Source organism: Dreissena polymorpha, chromosome 5 (assembly GCF_020536995.1).
Source record: "Dreissena polymorpha isolate Duluth1 chromosome 5, UMN_Dpol_1.0, whole genome shotgun sequence".
Taxonomy (NCBI): domain Eukaryota; kingdom Metazoa; phylum Mollusca; class Bivalvia; order Myida; family Dreissenidae; genus Dreissena; species Dreissena polymorpha.
This window is the reverse complement of record NC_068359.1, coordinates 87,558,467-87,575,210: the sequence shown is the minus strand read 5'-3', so window position 1 is coordinate 87,575,210 and position 16,744 is coordinate 87,558,467. Positions and strand designations below refer to the sequence as shown.

Sequence of the window (16,744 nt, the reverse complement as noted above, 5' to 3'; positions counted from 1 at the left end):
AGACAAATAAGCGCCCGAGCCGATTGTGACGAAGATATTTCGTACATATTTTCCTAAAATAAGGCTAGTATTCCACCAATCCGCATCCGCATCCGTATCCGCGTCAGTATCCGCAAAATCGTTATACGGACGCTATATTCCATTTATCCGCAAACGGATGCGGACGAGATAGGGACGGCATTTAGCACGATGAGAGTAGCTGTCATCTAAAAAATAAACTGAAAATCTATCGAATTCGTGAAAAAATACCCGGAATTATACAACCAACGCAGTTCTGCATATCGTGACTCTGATTATACTTTAAAGTTTAAATGTATGGAAAATCATAGCCAAGGCACTAAAAGAAGATGTTTCAGGTATTTACCATTTGTATCCTTTTACGGACAGAACGATGATTTGTACCTTATATCTACTTAAATTCACGCTTAGCAGCTTGTCCTTCATTATAATTATCTCAATAATTATAATTTTTAGTTTTATCCATATACAAAAATAAAGATACGTTCGACGTATGCGGATAAATGGAATATAGCGTCCGTATATTTTGCGGACAGGATACATTTACAGATAGATGGAATAGTAGCCCAAGAATGCTCACTTGAGCGTTCTATTGCGGACGCCTATTCGCGTGCGGATACGGATGAATGGAATAAGTGCAGTGCATTTCTACTTGTTTTATTTTTTGCGGATGCGGATATGCGGTTGCGGACAGATGGAATAGTAGCCTATAACTGAAGCATTCGTATTTTTAGTTAGTGTTCGTGTGGCGAATAAATGGTTGCAGGAATTTATCAAAGCGCTGACGTCACTGTAGGTGTTCGTTGTTGTATAAGTTTAGACGCACATCAGTTTAAAAAATTATGTTATAGCTTTTTATATTGCAAGTTTTGAATGGACACAATCCATTCAAAATTATAAAGAGTGTGTCTTAAAGCACAGGTTCAGATGGTTTTTTTTAAATCATTAATAAAAAATAAATTTTTAGCTTCGTTTTGGGAAAACAGGGCTAAATGCTTATGCATAAATTGTCATCCCAGTACAAGAGACCCTTTAAACATTATAAAATACGACATGTCGTCCTTGTTTAGCGTGTTTGCATTGCACAAGCTAATCAGTATGCACAGGCTTATCTTATTTGACATGCATTAAGCCCTGTTTTCTCTGAAAGCAGCCAGTATGTGCAGATTTTCAATGATAAACACTAGACTGGCCAATATCGTCTTACAAGCTGTTAAACTCTATTACTCATATACACCAACTGCAGTGCACCAGTGAGTGGTGGACTATAAACAGGCAAATGTGGTGGTTATCTTTCCTAGCAGACGCTAGAAGAATGTGTAGTCTGCTGCAACGGACAGTGGTTGTCTTTCCATGTCATAGTTAAAGGGATCTTTTCACGGTTTGGTAAATTGACAAAATTGAAAATAGTTGTTTCAGATTCGCAAATTTCGTTTTAGTTATGATATTTGTGAGGAATCAGTATTACTGAACATTCACCATGGTCTAATATAGCCATTATATGCATCTTTTCACGATTTAAAAACCTAAAAATTATAGAGCGTTGCAACGCGAAACGATTGAATAATTTGGAGAGTTCTGTTGTTATCGTTTAAATTTGTGAAACTACGAAGATTGCTTATATCAGGTATAGAATACACCTCTCATGTATGCTTGGCAGGATAGCTCATTAGGCTAAAGCGTTTTTTACTCCAGGATTCCGGGGGTCACTGGTTCGAGCCCTTGTACGGGCTTCTTTTTTTCCATTTTTAAATTTTATTTTTGATTTTTTTCTGGAGCGTTAAAAATCCAATGTTTACATTCATCAATATAAAGCATTTAATGACAAACTTAAAAACATGTCAAAATCTGTGAAAAGGCCCATTTAAGGCTTCTACGCACATACCGATTTGCAAAAACATTAGCGTTAGCTGACGCTCACACTAAAAATGAACCGTTAAACTAAATTTAGATTCACATCGTACATGCACGATTTACATGCTGGCGAATTCGACTGTACATACATTTTCGATTTCAGAATTTAATATCTGGCTTATTTTGCATATATCGACACATGTTCTTCTTAACTTTTATTTAAGTTTATGTTCAAATATATGTTTAATAAGTTGTTTTTTTTTTATACACATTTTATGTAAATTAATAAATATTTGAAAAAATCGTATAATCTCGCTTTAAAAATTCTTCATCTTTCACGGCTTCCTTTCATGTCATACGGTTGCTTATTTGATTCATTAATTAGTCGACGTTCCTAAGGCGTGAAAAACCTGTATTAAAGAGTTGCGGCATCGATATTTTGAAATTTAATGACGACAGCCGTCAAAGTTACGTTCTAGAAATTGACTTACACACAATTTAAATCGGTTTCTAATTTGATTCTTTGATAAGACGACTTTCCTATGTAAGGAGTGAAAACTGTTTTAATTAGTTGCGGCATCGATATTATGAAATTCAATGACGGCCAAGGTACTGCTCAGAAATGGAGTCACACAAATAATTTAATTGTCGTTCAGACAATGGATAAATATATGGTTTCATACAAGCAATATATCAGTTCACTGAAAATGGTTGTCTTTAACTTAGACAATATCCATAGGAAAGGCTATACGTACAGAGCCGTACGGCAAACCTATTGTCTACCCGTACGGGGCCGTGCGGCTAGCCTCTTGTCTAGCCGTACGACTAGCCACTGTAAAATGTATAGTTATTTCATTTTCATTTTACAAATGTCTCTAAAAATATATTTAAATTTTCTCTATCATGGAAGTGTCATTTATTCATACAACACATGACAAATTATAACAACAATATATGTTAAAATTATCTGACCCTTGTCAGACGTTTTATTATGAAACTAATAAATGATATGCATGATTGTCAGATTGTGAAATGCTCAATTCAAGTATTATATAAGAGATAAATGGTGACGGACCCATGACAAACAAATAATTGGAGATAGTAGTAACAATCCATCATAAGTTGCAGTACGAACTAAATGATTATCATGAAAATAAAAACTGATTTAACAAGCAAATTCGTTGAATTGATATCCCCAGCCATTATACTTCTGGATACAAGTTATGGCTCTGGACACACAAAAAAAGCATTTTTTTCAAATACAAAGGGTCATAACTCCGCTATTAATCAAGGATGTACAATGCCATTTGGCGTGCATCATCCTCTTATCCATATATATATACTCGTACCAAGTTTCAATGAAATCTGCTAAAGCACTTCCAAGATATGGTTCCGGACACAAAAGTGCCGGACGGACAGACGGAAAGACGGACAATGCCAAATTAATATCCCTCCGCTGTTGGCGGGGGATCACAAAAATTAAGCAAAATTAATTACATACACAACAAGATGCGTTTGTGAAACCCAATGCCCCGTATATAACGTTTGACCTTGAAGGATGACCTTGACCCTTCACCACTCAAAATGTGCAGCTCCATGAGATACACATGCATGTCAAATATAAAATTGCTAGCTTCAATATTGCAGAAGTAACATAACATGAACAATTTTGACCCATATATTTGACCTTGAAGGATGACCTTGACCTTTCACCACTCAAAATGTGCAGCTCTATGAGATACATATGCATGCCAAATATCAAGTTGCTATCTTCAATAGTGCAAACGTATTCATAAAATAAGCGATTTGGGCCACATATATTTAACAACTGACCTTGAAGGATGACTTTGACCTTTCAACACTCAAAATTTGCAGCTCCATGAGATACACATGCATGCCAAATTTCAAGTTGCTATCTTCAATATTGCAAAAGTATTAATAAAATAAGCGATTTGGGCCACATATATTTGACCTCTGACCTTGAAGGATGACCTTGACCTTTCACCACTCAAAATGTGCAGCTCAATGAGATACACATGCTTGGCAAATATCAAGTTGCTATCTTCAATATTGCAAAAGAATTCATAAAATGAGCGATTTTGGCCACATATATTTGACCTCTGACCTTGAAGGATGACCTTGACCTTTCACCAATGATAATGTGCAGCTTCAGGAGATGCATTTGCATGCCAAATATCAAGTTGCTACTTTCAATATTGCAAAATGTTAAAGTTGGCATAAACAGACCAACCAACCAATCAACAGACCGACAGAGCAAAAACAACATGTCCCCCACTACTATAGTGGGGGACATAAAAATAGACTGATCCTACAAGCAAACCCCATATTTACACAGAACAATGTCTGAATTGACATAAATTTGGACAAAAAACATGCATTTTCCTGGATTTGAAGCACAGACCTTTTGATTGCAAACAACAGTCTTACTTACTAAGACATTTCTGAAAATTACACGTTGCCAGCAAAGTACATTTTTAAATCAGATATGCAATGTCATGTCCTTACCAAATTGTACTAGAGCTGTTTTCACTTCGAGTTTGCAAACAGCCTTAAAATATAAACTAAACACTAGAAAAGAATCTTTAACAAGGGCTGTTTGTAAAACAAGCATGCCCCCCATATGGGCTGTCCGTTGTAGTGGCAGCCATTGTGTGAATACGTTTTTTGTCACTGTGACCTTGACCTTTGACCTAGTGACCTGAAAATCAATAGGGGTCATCTGTGAGTCACGATCAATGTACCTATGAAGTGTCATGATCCTAGGCAAAAGCGTTCTTGAGTTATCATCCGAAAATCATTTTACTATTTCGGGTCACCGTGACCTTGACCTTGTGACCTCAAAATCAATAAGGGTCATCTGTGAGTCATGATCAATCTACCTGTGAAGTTTCATGATCCTAGGCATATGCGTTCTTGAGTTATCATCTGAAAACCATTTTACTATTTCGGGTCACCGTGACCTTGACCTTTGACCTAGTGACCTCAAAATCAATAGGGGTCATCTGCAAGTCATGATCAATCTAGCCATGAAGTTTCATGATCCTAGGCGTATGAATTTTTGAGTTATCATCCGGAAACCATTTTACTATTTTGGGTCACCGTGACCTTGACCTTTGACCTCAAAATCAATAGGGGTCATCTGCGAGTCATGATCAATGTACCTATGGAGTTTCATGATCCTAGGCCCAAGCGTTCTTGAGTTATCGTCTGACAACCACCTGGTGGACGGACCGACAAACTGACATACCGACAGACCGACCGACATGAGCAAAGCAATATACCCCCTCTTCTTCGAAGGGGGGCATAATGAGATAAAAGTGCACTTACAAAATCAAAGTCTTTCATTTTGAAAACCAATAGACAGAATTATAACATATAAAAAGTATACAATCTTCAGTACACTGATCAACAAATTAAAACATTTTAAATCATACAATTTGCATAAAATTCAAAGCTTGATATCTCAAAAACTTATCCACAATATTGAAAGATATTAAGAATCTTACAATCTGCATCATAACTAAAGCTCAATATCTTATAAAACTGATTGACTAAACTGCAACATTTTACAAATTATTTAATCTACAAAAAATGAAAAACTTCATATTTCAAAATTCAACCGACAGCATTGACACATATTTAGAATCATACAAAGTTAAAGCTTCAAATGTCAACTTGAAATGAGTCCAAAGTACACGGACTTTAGTGAAACACTGGTAAGGGACTAAAAAGGCAGTTAACAACAAGAGCTGTGTTCGTAAAACACAATCCCCCTTACTGCGCCGCTTTGAAGCCATATATTCGACCTATGACATTGAATTATGACCTTGACCTTTCACCACTCAAAATGTGCAGCTCCATGAGATACACATGCTTGCCAAATATGAAGTTGCTATCTTCAATATTGCAAAAGTATTCATAAAATGAGCGATTTTGGCCACATATATTTGACCTCTGACCTTGACCTTTCAGAAAATTAAAATGTGCAGCTCTATGAGATACATATGCATGCCAAATATCAAGTTGCTATCTTCAATATTGCAAAAGTTATTGCAAATGTTAAAGTTGGCGTAAACAGATCAACCAACCAACCAACAGACAGGACAAAAACAATATGTCCCCCACTACTATAGTGAGGGACATAAAAATAGACTGAACCTTCAAGCAAACCCCAAATTTACATAGAACAATGTCTGAATCGCCATAAATTTGGACAAAAAACATGCATTACCCTGTATTTGAAGCACAGACCTTTTGATTGCAAACAACAGTCTTACTAAGACATTTCAGAAAATTACACGTTGCCAGCAAAGTACATTTTAAAATCAGATATGCAATGTCATGTCCTTACCAAATTGTAATAGAACTGTTTTCACTTCGAGTTTGCAAACAGCCTTAAAATATAAACTAAACACTAGAAAAGAATCTTTCAGGAGATAAAAGTGCACTTACAAAATCAAAGTCTTTCATTTTGAAAACCAATAGACAGAATTAAAACATAAAAATTATGCAATCTTCATTACACTGATCAACACCATTAAAACATTTTAAAATCATACAATTTGCATAAAACTCAAAGCTTGATATCTCAAAAACTTATCCACAATATTGAAAGATATTAAGAATCTTACAATCTGCATCATATTTAAAGCTCAATATCTTAAAAACTGATTGACGAAACTGCAACATTTTACAAATTATTTAATCTACAAAAATGTAAAACTTCATATTTCAAAATTCAACTGACAGCATTGACACATATTTAGAATCATACAAAGTTAAAGCTTCAAATGTCAACGTGAAAAACACATCCAAGATATCATTTAAACTAATATACTGACAAAGTTTCAAGAAGATTCATAAGTCCATATAAGGAAAAATGCCCCGCCCACTGGTGGCCATGTTTTTCTTAGCAACTGGAACCAATTTCAAACTTGTCCAAATATCATTGGGACAAATCTTCTGACAAAGTGTCATGATGATCGTACAATAAATATGGCTTCTAGAGTTTTAACAGGGTTTTACTTTAGCCATATAAGGAAAAATACCACGCCCCCTTAGTGGCCATGTTTTTCCACCAACTAGAACCATTTTTGAACTCATCCAAGATATCATTAGGACAAATCATCTGACCAAGTTTCATAATAATCGGAAAATAAATGTGGCCTACAGAGTGTTTACAATGTTTAGTAAAGCATGATACATAACCATATTAGGAAAAATGCCCCGCCCCCTGGTGGCCATGTTTTTTAAGCAAACGAAACTATTTTTGAACTAATCCAAGATATCATTAGGACAAATCTTCTGACCAAGTTTCATGAAGATAAGAAAATAAATGTGGCCTATAGAGTGTTAACAAAGTTTTACTATAGCCATATAAGGTAAAATGCCCCACCCCCTGGCGGACATGTTTTTCAACCAACCAGCATCATTTTTTAACTTGTCTACGATATTTTTTGGGATGAATATTCTGACCAAGTTTCATGAAGATCGGAAAATAAATGTGGCCTCAAGAGTGTTAACAAGATTTTACTATAGCCATATATAGCCATATAAGGAAAAATGCCCCGCCCTTTGGCAGCCATGTTTTTCAAGCAAACGTAACCATTTTCAGCTCGTCTAAGATATCATTGAGACCAAACTTCTGACCAAATTTCATGAAGAATGGACAATAAATGTGGCCTCTAGAGTGTTAGCAATGTTTAACTAAAGACATAAGGAAAACTCCCCCGCCCCTTGGCGGCCATGTTTTTTCACTGATCTGGACCATTTTCAAACTCGTCCAAAATATAAATAAAACCAATGTTTTGACCAAGTTTCATGATGATTAGGCAAACATTTTGACTTCTAAAGTGTTCACAAGGTTTCTCTATAGCCATATAAGGAAAACTGCCCCGCCCCTGGCGGCCATGTTTTTCAACGGACCGGAACCAATTTTTAACTAAACCAAAATATCATTTAGACAAACATTTTGACAAAGTTACATGAAGATTGGACTTCTACAGTGTTCACAAGTTTTTTTGTTGTTTTTTTGACCTAGTGACCTAATTTTTGACCCAGCATGACCCAGTTTCGAACTCAGTCGAGGTATCAATGTGACAAATGTTCTGCAAAATTTCATGAAGATCAGACAATAAATGTGGCATCTAGAGTGTTCACAAGGCAAAATGTTGACGACATACAACGCACAACGGACAAAAGGCAATCACAAAAGCTCACCATGAGCATGTTGCACTCAGGTGAGCTCAAAAGTTATGGCCAATTTTAAAGTTTTCAGACGGACGGACAGAAGCAATATATTTAACATTTAACCTTGAAGGATTACCTTGACCTTCACTTTTCACCACTCAATATGTGCAGCTTCACAAGATGCACATGCATGCCAACTGGAGCTTTGTCACAGACGTGACATATACCCCCACATAACGCATTGACACAGACTATTTTGTATGCTGTCTTCACAAAACAAGATAATACAATTTATGGCGATTTTTTAAGAATCATTATGCCATTATCATTTATAGCCATTTTTACCTTTGAACTCTTGAATTGTTTCACATGACAAGCCTTCCAATGACTTTGAACAAAATTGATGTACAGAGTCATTTTAAAATCTTACAATGAATGACATATTTATGGCCCAGACAAGATAATTTATTGCCATTTTTGACCTTTGAACTAAAACTACAACTTTGAGTTTGAAGATATCGACGTAATTCTTTCGCGCGACACACTGTCAAATGATGGTGAACAAAAGAGCCAACGATTTTAAAATCGCACAATAAACAACATAGTTATTGCCCAGACAAGCTCAATTATGGCCATTTTTTACCTTTAAACTCAAATTGTGCCCTTGTTCTTGGAAATATCGACGTAATTCTTTCGCCCGACACACTGTTCAATGATGGTGAACAAATGTGCCAAATGATTTTAAAATCTCACAATAAAAAACAAAGCTATGGCCCGGACAAGCATTTGACCTTTGAACTCCCAAGTGTGACCTTGACCTTTGAGATATTGACGTAATTTCTTTTAACGCGACACACCGTTCCATGATGGTGAACAAATGTACCGAGTCATTTAAAAATGTAACGATAAATAACATAGCTATGGTCCGTACAAACTTACAGTTTAAAACATACTAAGTGACCCCATGACCTAGTTTTTGACCTGGCATGACCCATATTCAAACTTGATCTAGACATTATCTACATACAACTACTGACCAAGTTTGGTGAAGATCGGATGAAATATCGGGACAGACCGACAAACGTGACTCCTATATAGCCCCCATTACCAATTGTAATAGGGGTATAAATATCAAGTTGCTATGTTCAATATTGAAAAAGTTATGGCCATATAAGTTTTCGGCCAGATGGACAGACTGACTGACTGACGGACAGTTCAACTGCTATATGCCACCCTACCAGGGGCATAAACATATTCCACAGTTCAACAATTCTTTTTCCATTTTTGTTTTTCCATAATAATGTTATGGACCCTTGCCCTTATCTGGGCCACTGTTCTTCCGGTAAGTATTTTTAGGGACCCCATTATTTTTGAGCCAGATGGCATTTTTTTTTCTCTTAATTCATCTCTAAAAAAGTTCATGAAACATATGTTCTCTTCGCTGGCCCACTTTCGTTTCATTCCTTTTCTTGTCCCTGTCCCTAAAACAAGAATAGATATAAAAAATAAAATAGCAATGAGTATCATGTCAGTGTTTTTTTCAGTTTTGGGGAAAAGGGGTCGGGTCCCCTGAGAGGGGGATAATTCACGTGTAAAAGGGGAAATTTCAATGCTAAGCAAGTAACATACAAAATCAAGTTGTAACACCATAATTCACCATACACAGAGAGAAAAACATTATTCCAACTTTTTTTGTCATCAACATGTTATGTTTATGTTCAAAGATCAACATTTTTTGGCTTTTCTGTGAATTATTTAAACGAGGTATTGATTAAAATTGAACTACACTTCCAAGAGGGGAAATTTTCAAATATTTTTGGGAAAAATATACACTCTAAGCAGCAAACTCATTTGTTCAGTGACTGTAAGCCCTTTATTTTGTTGACTTTTCTACTGAATTGATCCTTGCACACAAAGTATCAACATAAGTCAGTGTTCTGCCGTGGATGCGCCCTTGTGTTATTGTCGCAAAAAACAAATATTTGTCCCCACCCGTTTTCTGTATATGGGTCCGCGGGCGCACATGAATTAGAAATAAAAACTAATCGATTCAATTTGTAAGTCGGTAAAGTAATCGAGTGAATGTGTAACCAGAACAAACTATTTCATTGGACATGACGTCATTTCGCAGCCAATGGTTAATTTATTTAATATTAACACTCTATTTCATTGGTAAGTTGAGATTATAACAACCAATCAGATATCAAGGAAATTTCCGAACCTATCAAAATGGCTTAAAGTGACAGGCCAAAGAAAACAAAATCCATTTTTTTTTTTTCCTCCGGCAAGTAAAATTAGAAAATATGACAATAATATTAACAACCCAACAGAGTCTTCCCAAGTCCCAACATCGTTTAGCAATTACGAAAAAAGTCTGCCCCTAAACGTACATTCCAAGAAAATTGGCTTCAAAAATGTCCTTGGTCACTGTTTGACAACAACAAAATGACATGCAGATTGTGCATAAAGCAAAAAAGAAAACGCCTTTACTATCGGTATTTCTAATTATCGAACAAGTACTTTGACATGCGGAGTCCAATGACCATAAATTTTTTCAAAGTTTTGTAAATATGTTGACAACTGTTTGACAGTGTTAAAAGTTTTTTGAATGTTCCAGTTTTAATAACAATGTTACAACCTGACTGTAAGAAGTTTAAGCACGTTTAAAAGTTCAAGTTAAAGGTTATTAGTTTCCACACATTTAATTCTGCTACAAAAATATTTCTGTGTCCCCATATTTTTTCTTTTGTCCCCACTTTTGTAATCCTAAAGGGTCCCCCAACAGTAAAATTTCACAGCAGAACACTGCAAGTGATACAATGATTGAATATTGTAGAGCAAGGTTTTCCTGATAAAAATGCACAAAACCTGAACATGTTAGGAGGTAAAATGAACTAACTGAAACTGTTTTAACACCAGTTTAAACCAATTTTTCACACATATAAGAACTGACAGTTCGCAGAACTATCATTTCTTGGAAGAACAAGTACTAAACATTAACTTTCATAGCAAACTGCCTACTTTGTACTTTACAAGGACTTTTACAAGCACATTGTTGTAACCCTGTAGATCACAGAGGAGGTCGTCTAGAGCATCACACTTGACTTGGACTACTCATTTACTTTAATACAGTCATGACATAAGACTCTGTCACATAATGATAGAAAATGCAGAGAAACCCGTCTTCAAATTTAGTTCATACCTTGAGGATTTGGCTGCCTCATTTCATCATGGGTCAGACTGGCTGGCCCTTCACTGGCAGCAGTTGACATGGACTCTGAAAGAACCAAAGTGAAACCTGTAGATTGCATATGATCAGCACAGTCAACACTGGCATGTTGTATCATGAGAGGCTCTGACTCCTGTACAGATTCTAGACTGTGGGTGTCTTCAACAGTTGCCTCAATGACTGTAAACATATAATGTCAACAGTGGGGTCTTGTATGTCTATTATCCATTGGTGGATCTTGCTGAAATCTATAGAAAACATGCATGCCCCCCATATGGGCTGTCCGTTGTAGTGGCAGCCATTGTGTGAATACGTTTTTTGTCACTGTGACCTTGACCTTTGACCTAGTGACCTGATAATCAATAGGGGTCATCTGCAAGTCACGATCAATGTACCTATGAAGTGTCATGATCCTAGGCAAAAGCGTTCTTGAGTTATCATCGGAAATCATTTTACTATTTCGGGTCACCGTGACCTTGACCTTTTGACCTCAAAATCAATAGGGGTCATCTGCAAGTCATGATCAATGTACCTATGATGTTTCATGATCCTAGGCCCAAGCGTTCTTGAGTAATCGTATGACAACCACCTGGTGGACAGACGGACCGATCGACATGAGCAAAGCAATATACCCCCTCTTCTTCGAAGGGTGGCATAAATATATATTGGCTTGGACAACAGAAAATTGTACTAGAATATATAGTCTACAGTTGGGTCATGTCTTTATCATCAATAGATGGGCCTTTATTATATGACAACAGAAATACCATGGGTCAGACTGGCTGGCTCTTCACTTGGCTCCCTCCTATCATGGGTCAGACTGGCTGGCTCTTCACTTGGCTCCCTCCTATCATGGGTCAGACTGCCTGGCTCTTCACTGTCAGCAGTTGACATGGACTCTGAAAGAACCAAAGTAAAACCTGTAGATTGCATATGATCAGCACAGTCAACACTGGCATGTTGTATCATGAGAGGCTCCGACTCCTGTATAGATTCTAGACTGTGGGTGTCTTCAACAGTTGCCTCAATGCCTGTAAACATATAATGTCACAGTGGGGTCTTGTATGTCTATTATCCATTGGTGGGTCTTGCTGAAATCTATAGAAAACATGCATGCCCCCCATATGGGCCTGTCCGTTGTAGTGGCAGCCGTTGTGTGAATACGTTTTTTGTCACTGTGACCTTGACCTTTGACCTAGTGACCTGAAAATCAATAGGGGTCATCTGCGAGTTACGATCGATGTACTTATGAAGTGTCATGATCCTAGGCAAAAGCGTTCTTGAGTTATCATCCGAAAATCATTTTACTATTTCGGGTCACCATGACCTTGACCTTGACCTTGTGACCTCAAAATCAATAGGGGTCATCTGCGAGTCATGATCAATCTACCTATGAAGTTTCATGATCCTAGGCATATGCTTTCTTGAGTTATCATCCGAAAACCATTTTACTATTTCGGGTCACCGTGACCTTGACCTTTGACCTAGTGACATCAAAATCAATAGGGGTCATCTGCGAGTAATGATCAATCTACCCATGAAGTTTATGATCCTAGCCGTATGCGTTCTTGAGTTATCATCCGGAAACCATTTTACTATTTCGGGTCACCGTGACCTTGACCTTTGACCTCAAAATCTATAGGGGTCATCTGCGAGTAATGATCAATCTACCCATGAAGTTTCATGATCCTAGGCGTATGCGTTCTTGAGTTATCATCCAGAAACCATTTTACTATTTCGGGTCACTGTGACCTTGACCTTTGACCTAGTGACCTCAAAATCAATAGGGGTCATCTGCGAGTCATGATCAATCTACTGACAAATTGTACTAGAATATATAGTCTACAGTTGGGTCATGTCTTTATCATCAATAGGTGGGCCTTTATTCTATGATAACAGAAATACCATGGGTCAGACTGGCTGGCTCTTCACTTGGCTTCCTCCTATCATGGCTCAGACTGGCTGGCTCTTCACTTGGCTCCCTCCTATCATGGGTCAGACTGCCTGGCTCTTCACTGTCAGCAGTTGACATGGACTCTGAAAGAACCAAAGTGAAACCTGTAGATTGCATTCGATCAGCACAGTTAACACTGGCCTTGTTGTATCATGAGAGGCTCTGACTCCTGTATAGTTGCCTCAATGCCTGTAAGCATATAATGTCAACAGTGGGGTCTTGTATGTCTATTATCCATTGGTGGGTCTTGCTGAAATCTATAGAAACAAGGGCTGTTTGTAAAACATGCATGCCCCACATATGGGCTGTCCGTTGTACTGGCAGCCATTGTGTGAATACGACTTTTGTCACTGTGACCTTGACCTTTGACCTAGTGACCTGAAAATCAATAGGGGTCATCTGCAAGTCACGATCAATGTACCTATGAAGTGTCATGATCCTAGGCAAAAGCGTTCTTGAGTTATCATTCGAAAATCATTTGACTATGTCGGGTCACTGTGACCTTGACCTTTGACCATGTGACCTCAAAATCTATAGGGTTCATCTACGAGTCATGATCAATCTACCCATGAAGTTTCATGATCCTAGGCGTATGCGTTCTTGAGTTATAATCCGGAAACCATTTTACAATATCGATCACCGTGACCTTGACCTAGTGACCTCAAAATCAATAGGGGTCATCTGCAAGTCATGATCAATGTACCTATGATGTTTCATGATCCTAGGCCCAAGCGTTCTTGAGTTATCGTATGACAACCACCTGGTGGACGGACGGACCGATCGACATGAGCAAAGCAATATACCCCCTCTTCTTCGAAGGGTGGCATAAATATATATTGGCTTGGACAACAGAAAATTGTACTAGAATATATAGTCTACAGTTGGGTCATGTCTTTATCATCAATAGGTGGGCCTTTATTATGAACGTCTCGATGAGGTACTGATGTAGAAGAAAATCAATACATACATTAGAGACCCGAACAAATTCATGAGCCACATTCTGGGTCGTAACGTAACAGAGGGCCGTAACGGTAAAGATTTTAATTACATTTGTACTTAGCAGAGTTCCGAAGTACAGTCTATTACAAGATAAATCTGAGCCGATTTTAAAAAACGTATAGCAAATTTGTAATTTAATGACGACTGCTCCATGAATTTACTTTCAGTTTAGAGCGGCCGTGAATCAGTACATTTTTGTGTTTTGCATCCGATTTGAATGTTCTCCAAAAATATAATAATAAATTCACATGTCTACTCATAGCTATGTATTTTAAGAACACATTTCGCGAGAATTTCTCACGAAAAATGCCATGTACAATGTTTAAATCAAAGTTTTTAAGCTGTGATTAATAAAGTTTCAAAAACACCAATGCGCCCTTTTAGAGAATATCCGTGCAAAATGCCCTTTTTTCAAGTCATGCGCCATGCCCCTCTGCCTTTCTAGATGAAACACTACAAGCTAACTCCAATATAACCCCCTAAACTTCGTTTGTGGGGGTATATAAAATCATTCTCAAAAGTTAAATATATCTTTTGTAGTTGTAGAGTATTCGGGTATTAATCCTCTCATTTCACAAATAAACTGTTCATACAGATGAGATGGCAAGCATAAATGCCTTAATGAACACAAAAGATTTGGCATGTTGTCTTCACAAAAACAGCCCAAACCATGCTCAATGTTAAAAACGCACTAAGTGACCCGTGACCTAGTTTTGATCCGGCATGACCCATATTCACACTTCACCTAGGTATCCTCTAGATACAAACATCTGACCGAAGATCGGATGAATACAACTTGAATTAGAGAGCGACACTAATACAGACGGACCGACCGACAGACCAACAACAGTTTTGTGAAGATTAGATAAAACACTTGAATTAGAGGGTGGAACACTTATAACGAACCGACGACAAGTTCACTCCTATATACACCCTAACTTTGTTTTGTGGGGGTATAATTGCATTTATACCTTGAGGATTTGGCTCCCTTCTATCATGGCTCAGACTGGCTGCTTTCACTTGGCTCCCTCCTATCATGGGTCACACTGCCTGGCTCTTCACTGTCAGCAGTTGACATGGACTCTGAAGAACCAAAGTGAAACCTGTAGATTGCATTTGATCAGCACAGTTAACACTGGCCTGTTGTATCATAAGAGGCTCTGACTCCTGTATAGTTCCTCAATCCTGTAAGCATATAATGTCAACATGGGGGTCTTGTATGTCTATTATCCATTGGTGGGTCTTGCTGAAATCTATAGAACAGGCTGTTTTGTAAAACATGCATGCCCCACATATGGGCTGTCCGTTGTACTGGCAGCCATTGTGTGAATACGACTTTTGTCACTGTGACCTTGACCTTTGACCTAGTGACCTGAAAATCAATAGGGGTCATCTGCAAGTCCGATCAATGTACCTATGAAGTGTCATGATCCTAGGCAAAAGCGTTCTTTTGAGTTATCATTCGAAAATCATTTGACTATTTCGGGTCACTGTGACCTTGACCTTTTCTTGAGTTATAATCCGGAAACCATTTTACAATTTCGATCACCGTGACCTTGACCTAGTGACCTCAAAATCAATAGGGGTCATCTGCAAGTCATGATCAATGTACCTATGATTTTCATGATCCTAGGCCCAAGCGTTCTTGAGTTATCGTATGACAACCACCTGGTGACGGACGGACCGATCGACATGAGCAAAGCAATATACCCCCTCTTCTTCGAAGGGTGGCATAATATATATTGGCTTGGACAACAGAAAATTGTACTAGAATATAGTCTACAGTTTGGGTCATGTCTTTATCATCAATAGTGGGGGGCCTTTATTATATGATAATAGAAATACCATGGGTCAGACTGGCTGGCTCTTCACTTGGCTCCCTTCTATCATGGGTCAGACTGGCTGGCTCTTCACTTGGCTCCCCCCTATCATGGTCAGACTGCCTGGCTCTTCACTGTCAGCAGTTGACATGGACTCTGAAAGAACCAAAGTGAAACCTGTAGATTGCATTTGATCAGCACAGTTAACACTGGGCCTGTTGTATCATGATAGGCTCTGACTCCTGTATAGTTGCCTCATGCCTGTAAGCATATAATGTCAACAGGGGGTCTTGTATGTCTATTATCCATTGGTGGGTCTTGCCTGAAATCTATAGAAACAAGGGCTGTTTGTAAAACATGCATGCCCCACATATGGGCTGTCCGTTGTACTGGCGCCATTGTGTGATACGACTTTTGTCACTGTGACCTCGACCTTTGACCTAGTGACCTGAAAATCAATAGGGGTCATCTGCAAGTCACGATCAATGTACCTATGAAGTGTCATGATCCTAGCAGCGTCTTGAGTTATCATTCGAAAATCATTTGACTATTTCGGGTCACTGTGACCTTGACCTTGTGACCTCAAAATCAATAGGGGTCATCTGCGAGTCATGATCAATCTACCTATGAGTTTTCATGATCCTAGGCATATGCTTTCTT

The 16,744-nt window shown here is 37.9% G+C and overlaps 1 protein-coding gene and 1 pseudogene across 1 annotated transcript; both read right to left on the bottom strand.

Annotated features, from left to right (window-relative positions):
- LOC127831432 (carnosine synthase 1-like) overlaps positions 1 to 16,744 on the bottom strand; it is a 228,265-nt pseudogene that overhangs the window by 195,451 nt on the left and 16,070 nt on the right.
- Positions 7,360 to 16,192, bottom strand: LOC127832716 (uncharacterized). The gene is made up of 5 exons (XM_052358338.1): positions 16,110 to 16,192; positions 13,217 to 13,348; positions 12,079 to 12,210; positions 11,285 to 11,359; positions 7,360 to 9,563 (listed from the first exon to the last, which is right to left on the bottom strand). Exons 2-5 carry the CDS (start codon positions 13,341 to 13,343, stop codon positions 9,346 to 9,348), a joined length of 552 nt encoding a protein of 183 aa, XP_052214298.1. The 5' UTR covers positions 13,344 to 13,348; positions 16,110 to 16,192; the 3' UTR covers positions 7,360 to 9,345.

Coding starts and splice junctions, on each gene's coding strand:
- LOC127832716 (XM_052358338.1), bottom strand. CDS start 13,343: ATGTCAACTGCTGACAGTGAAGAGCCAGGCAGTCTGACCCATGATAGG. Junction 12,211..13,216: donor GCCAGCCAGTCTGACCCATG/GTATTTCTGTTA, acceptor TGGTTCTTTCAG/AGTCCATGTCAACTGCTGAC. Junction 9,564..11,284: donor GAGGCAGCCAAATCCTCAAG/GTATGAACTAAA, acceptor TTCTTGTTTTAG/GGACAGGGACAAGAAAAGGA.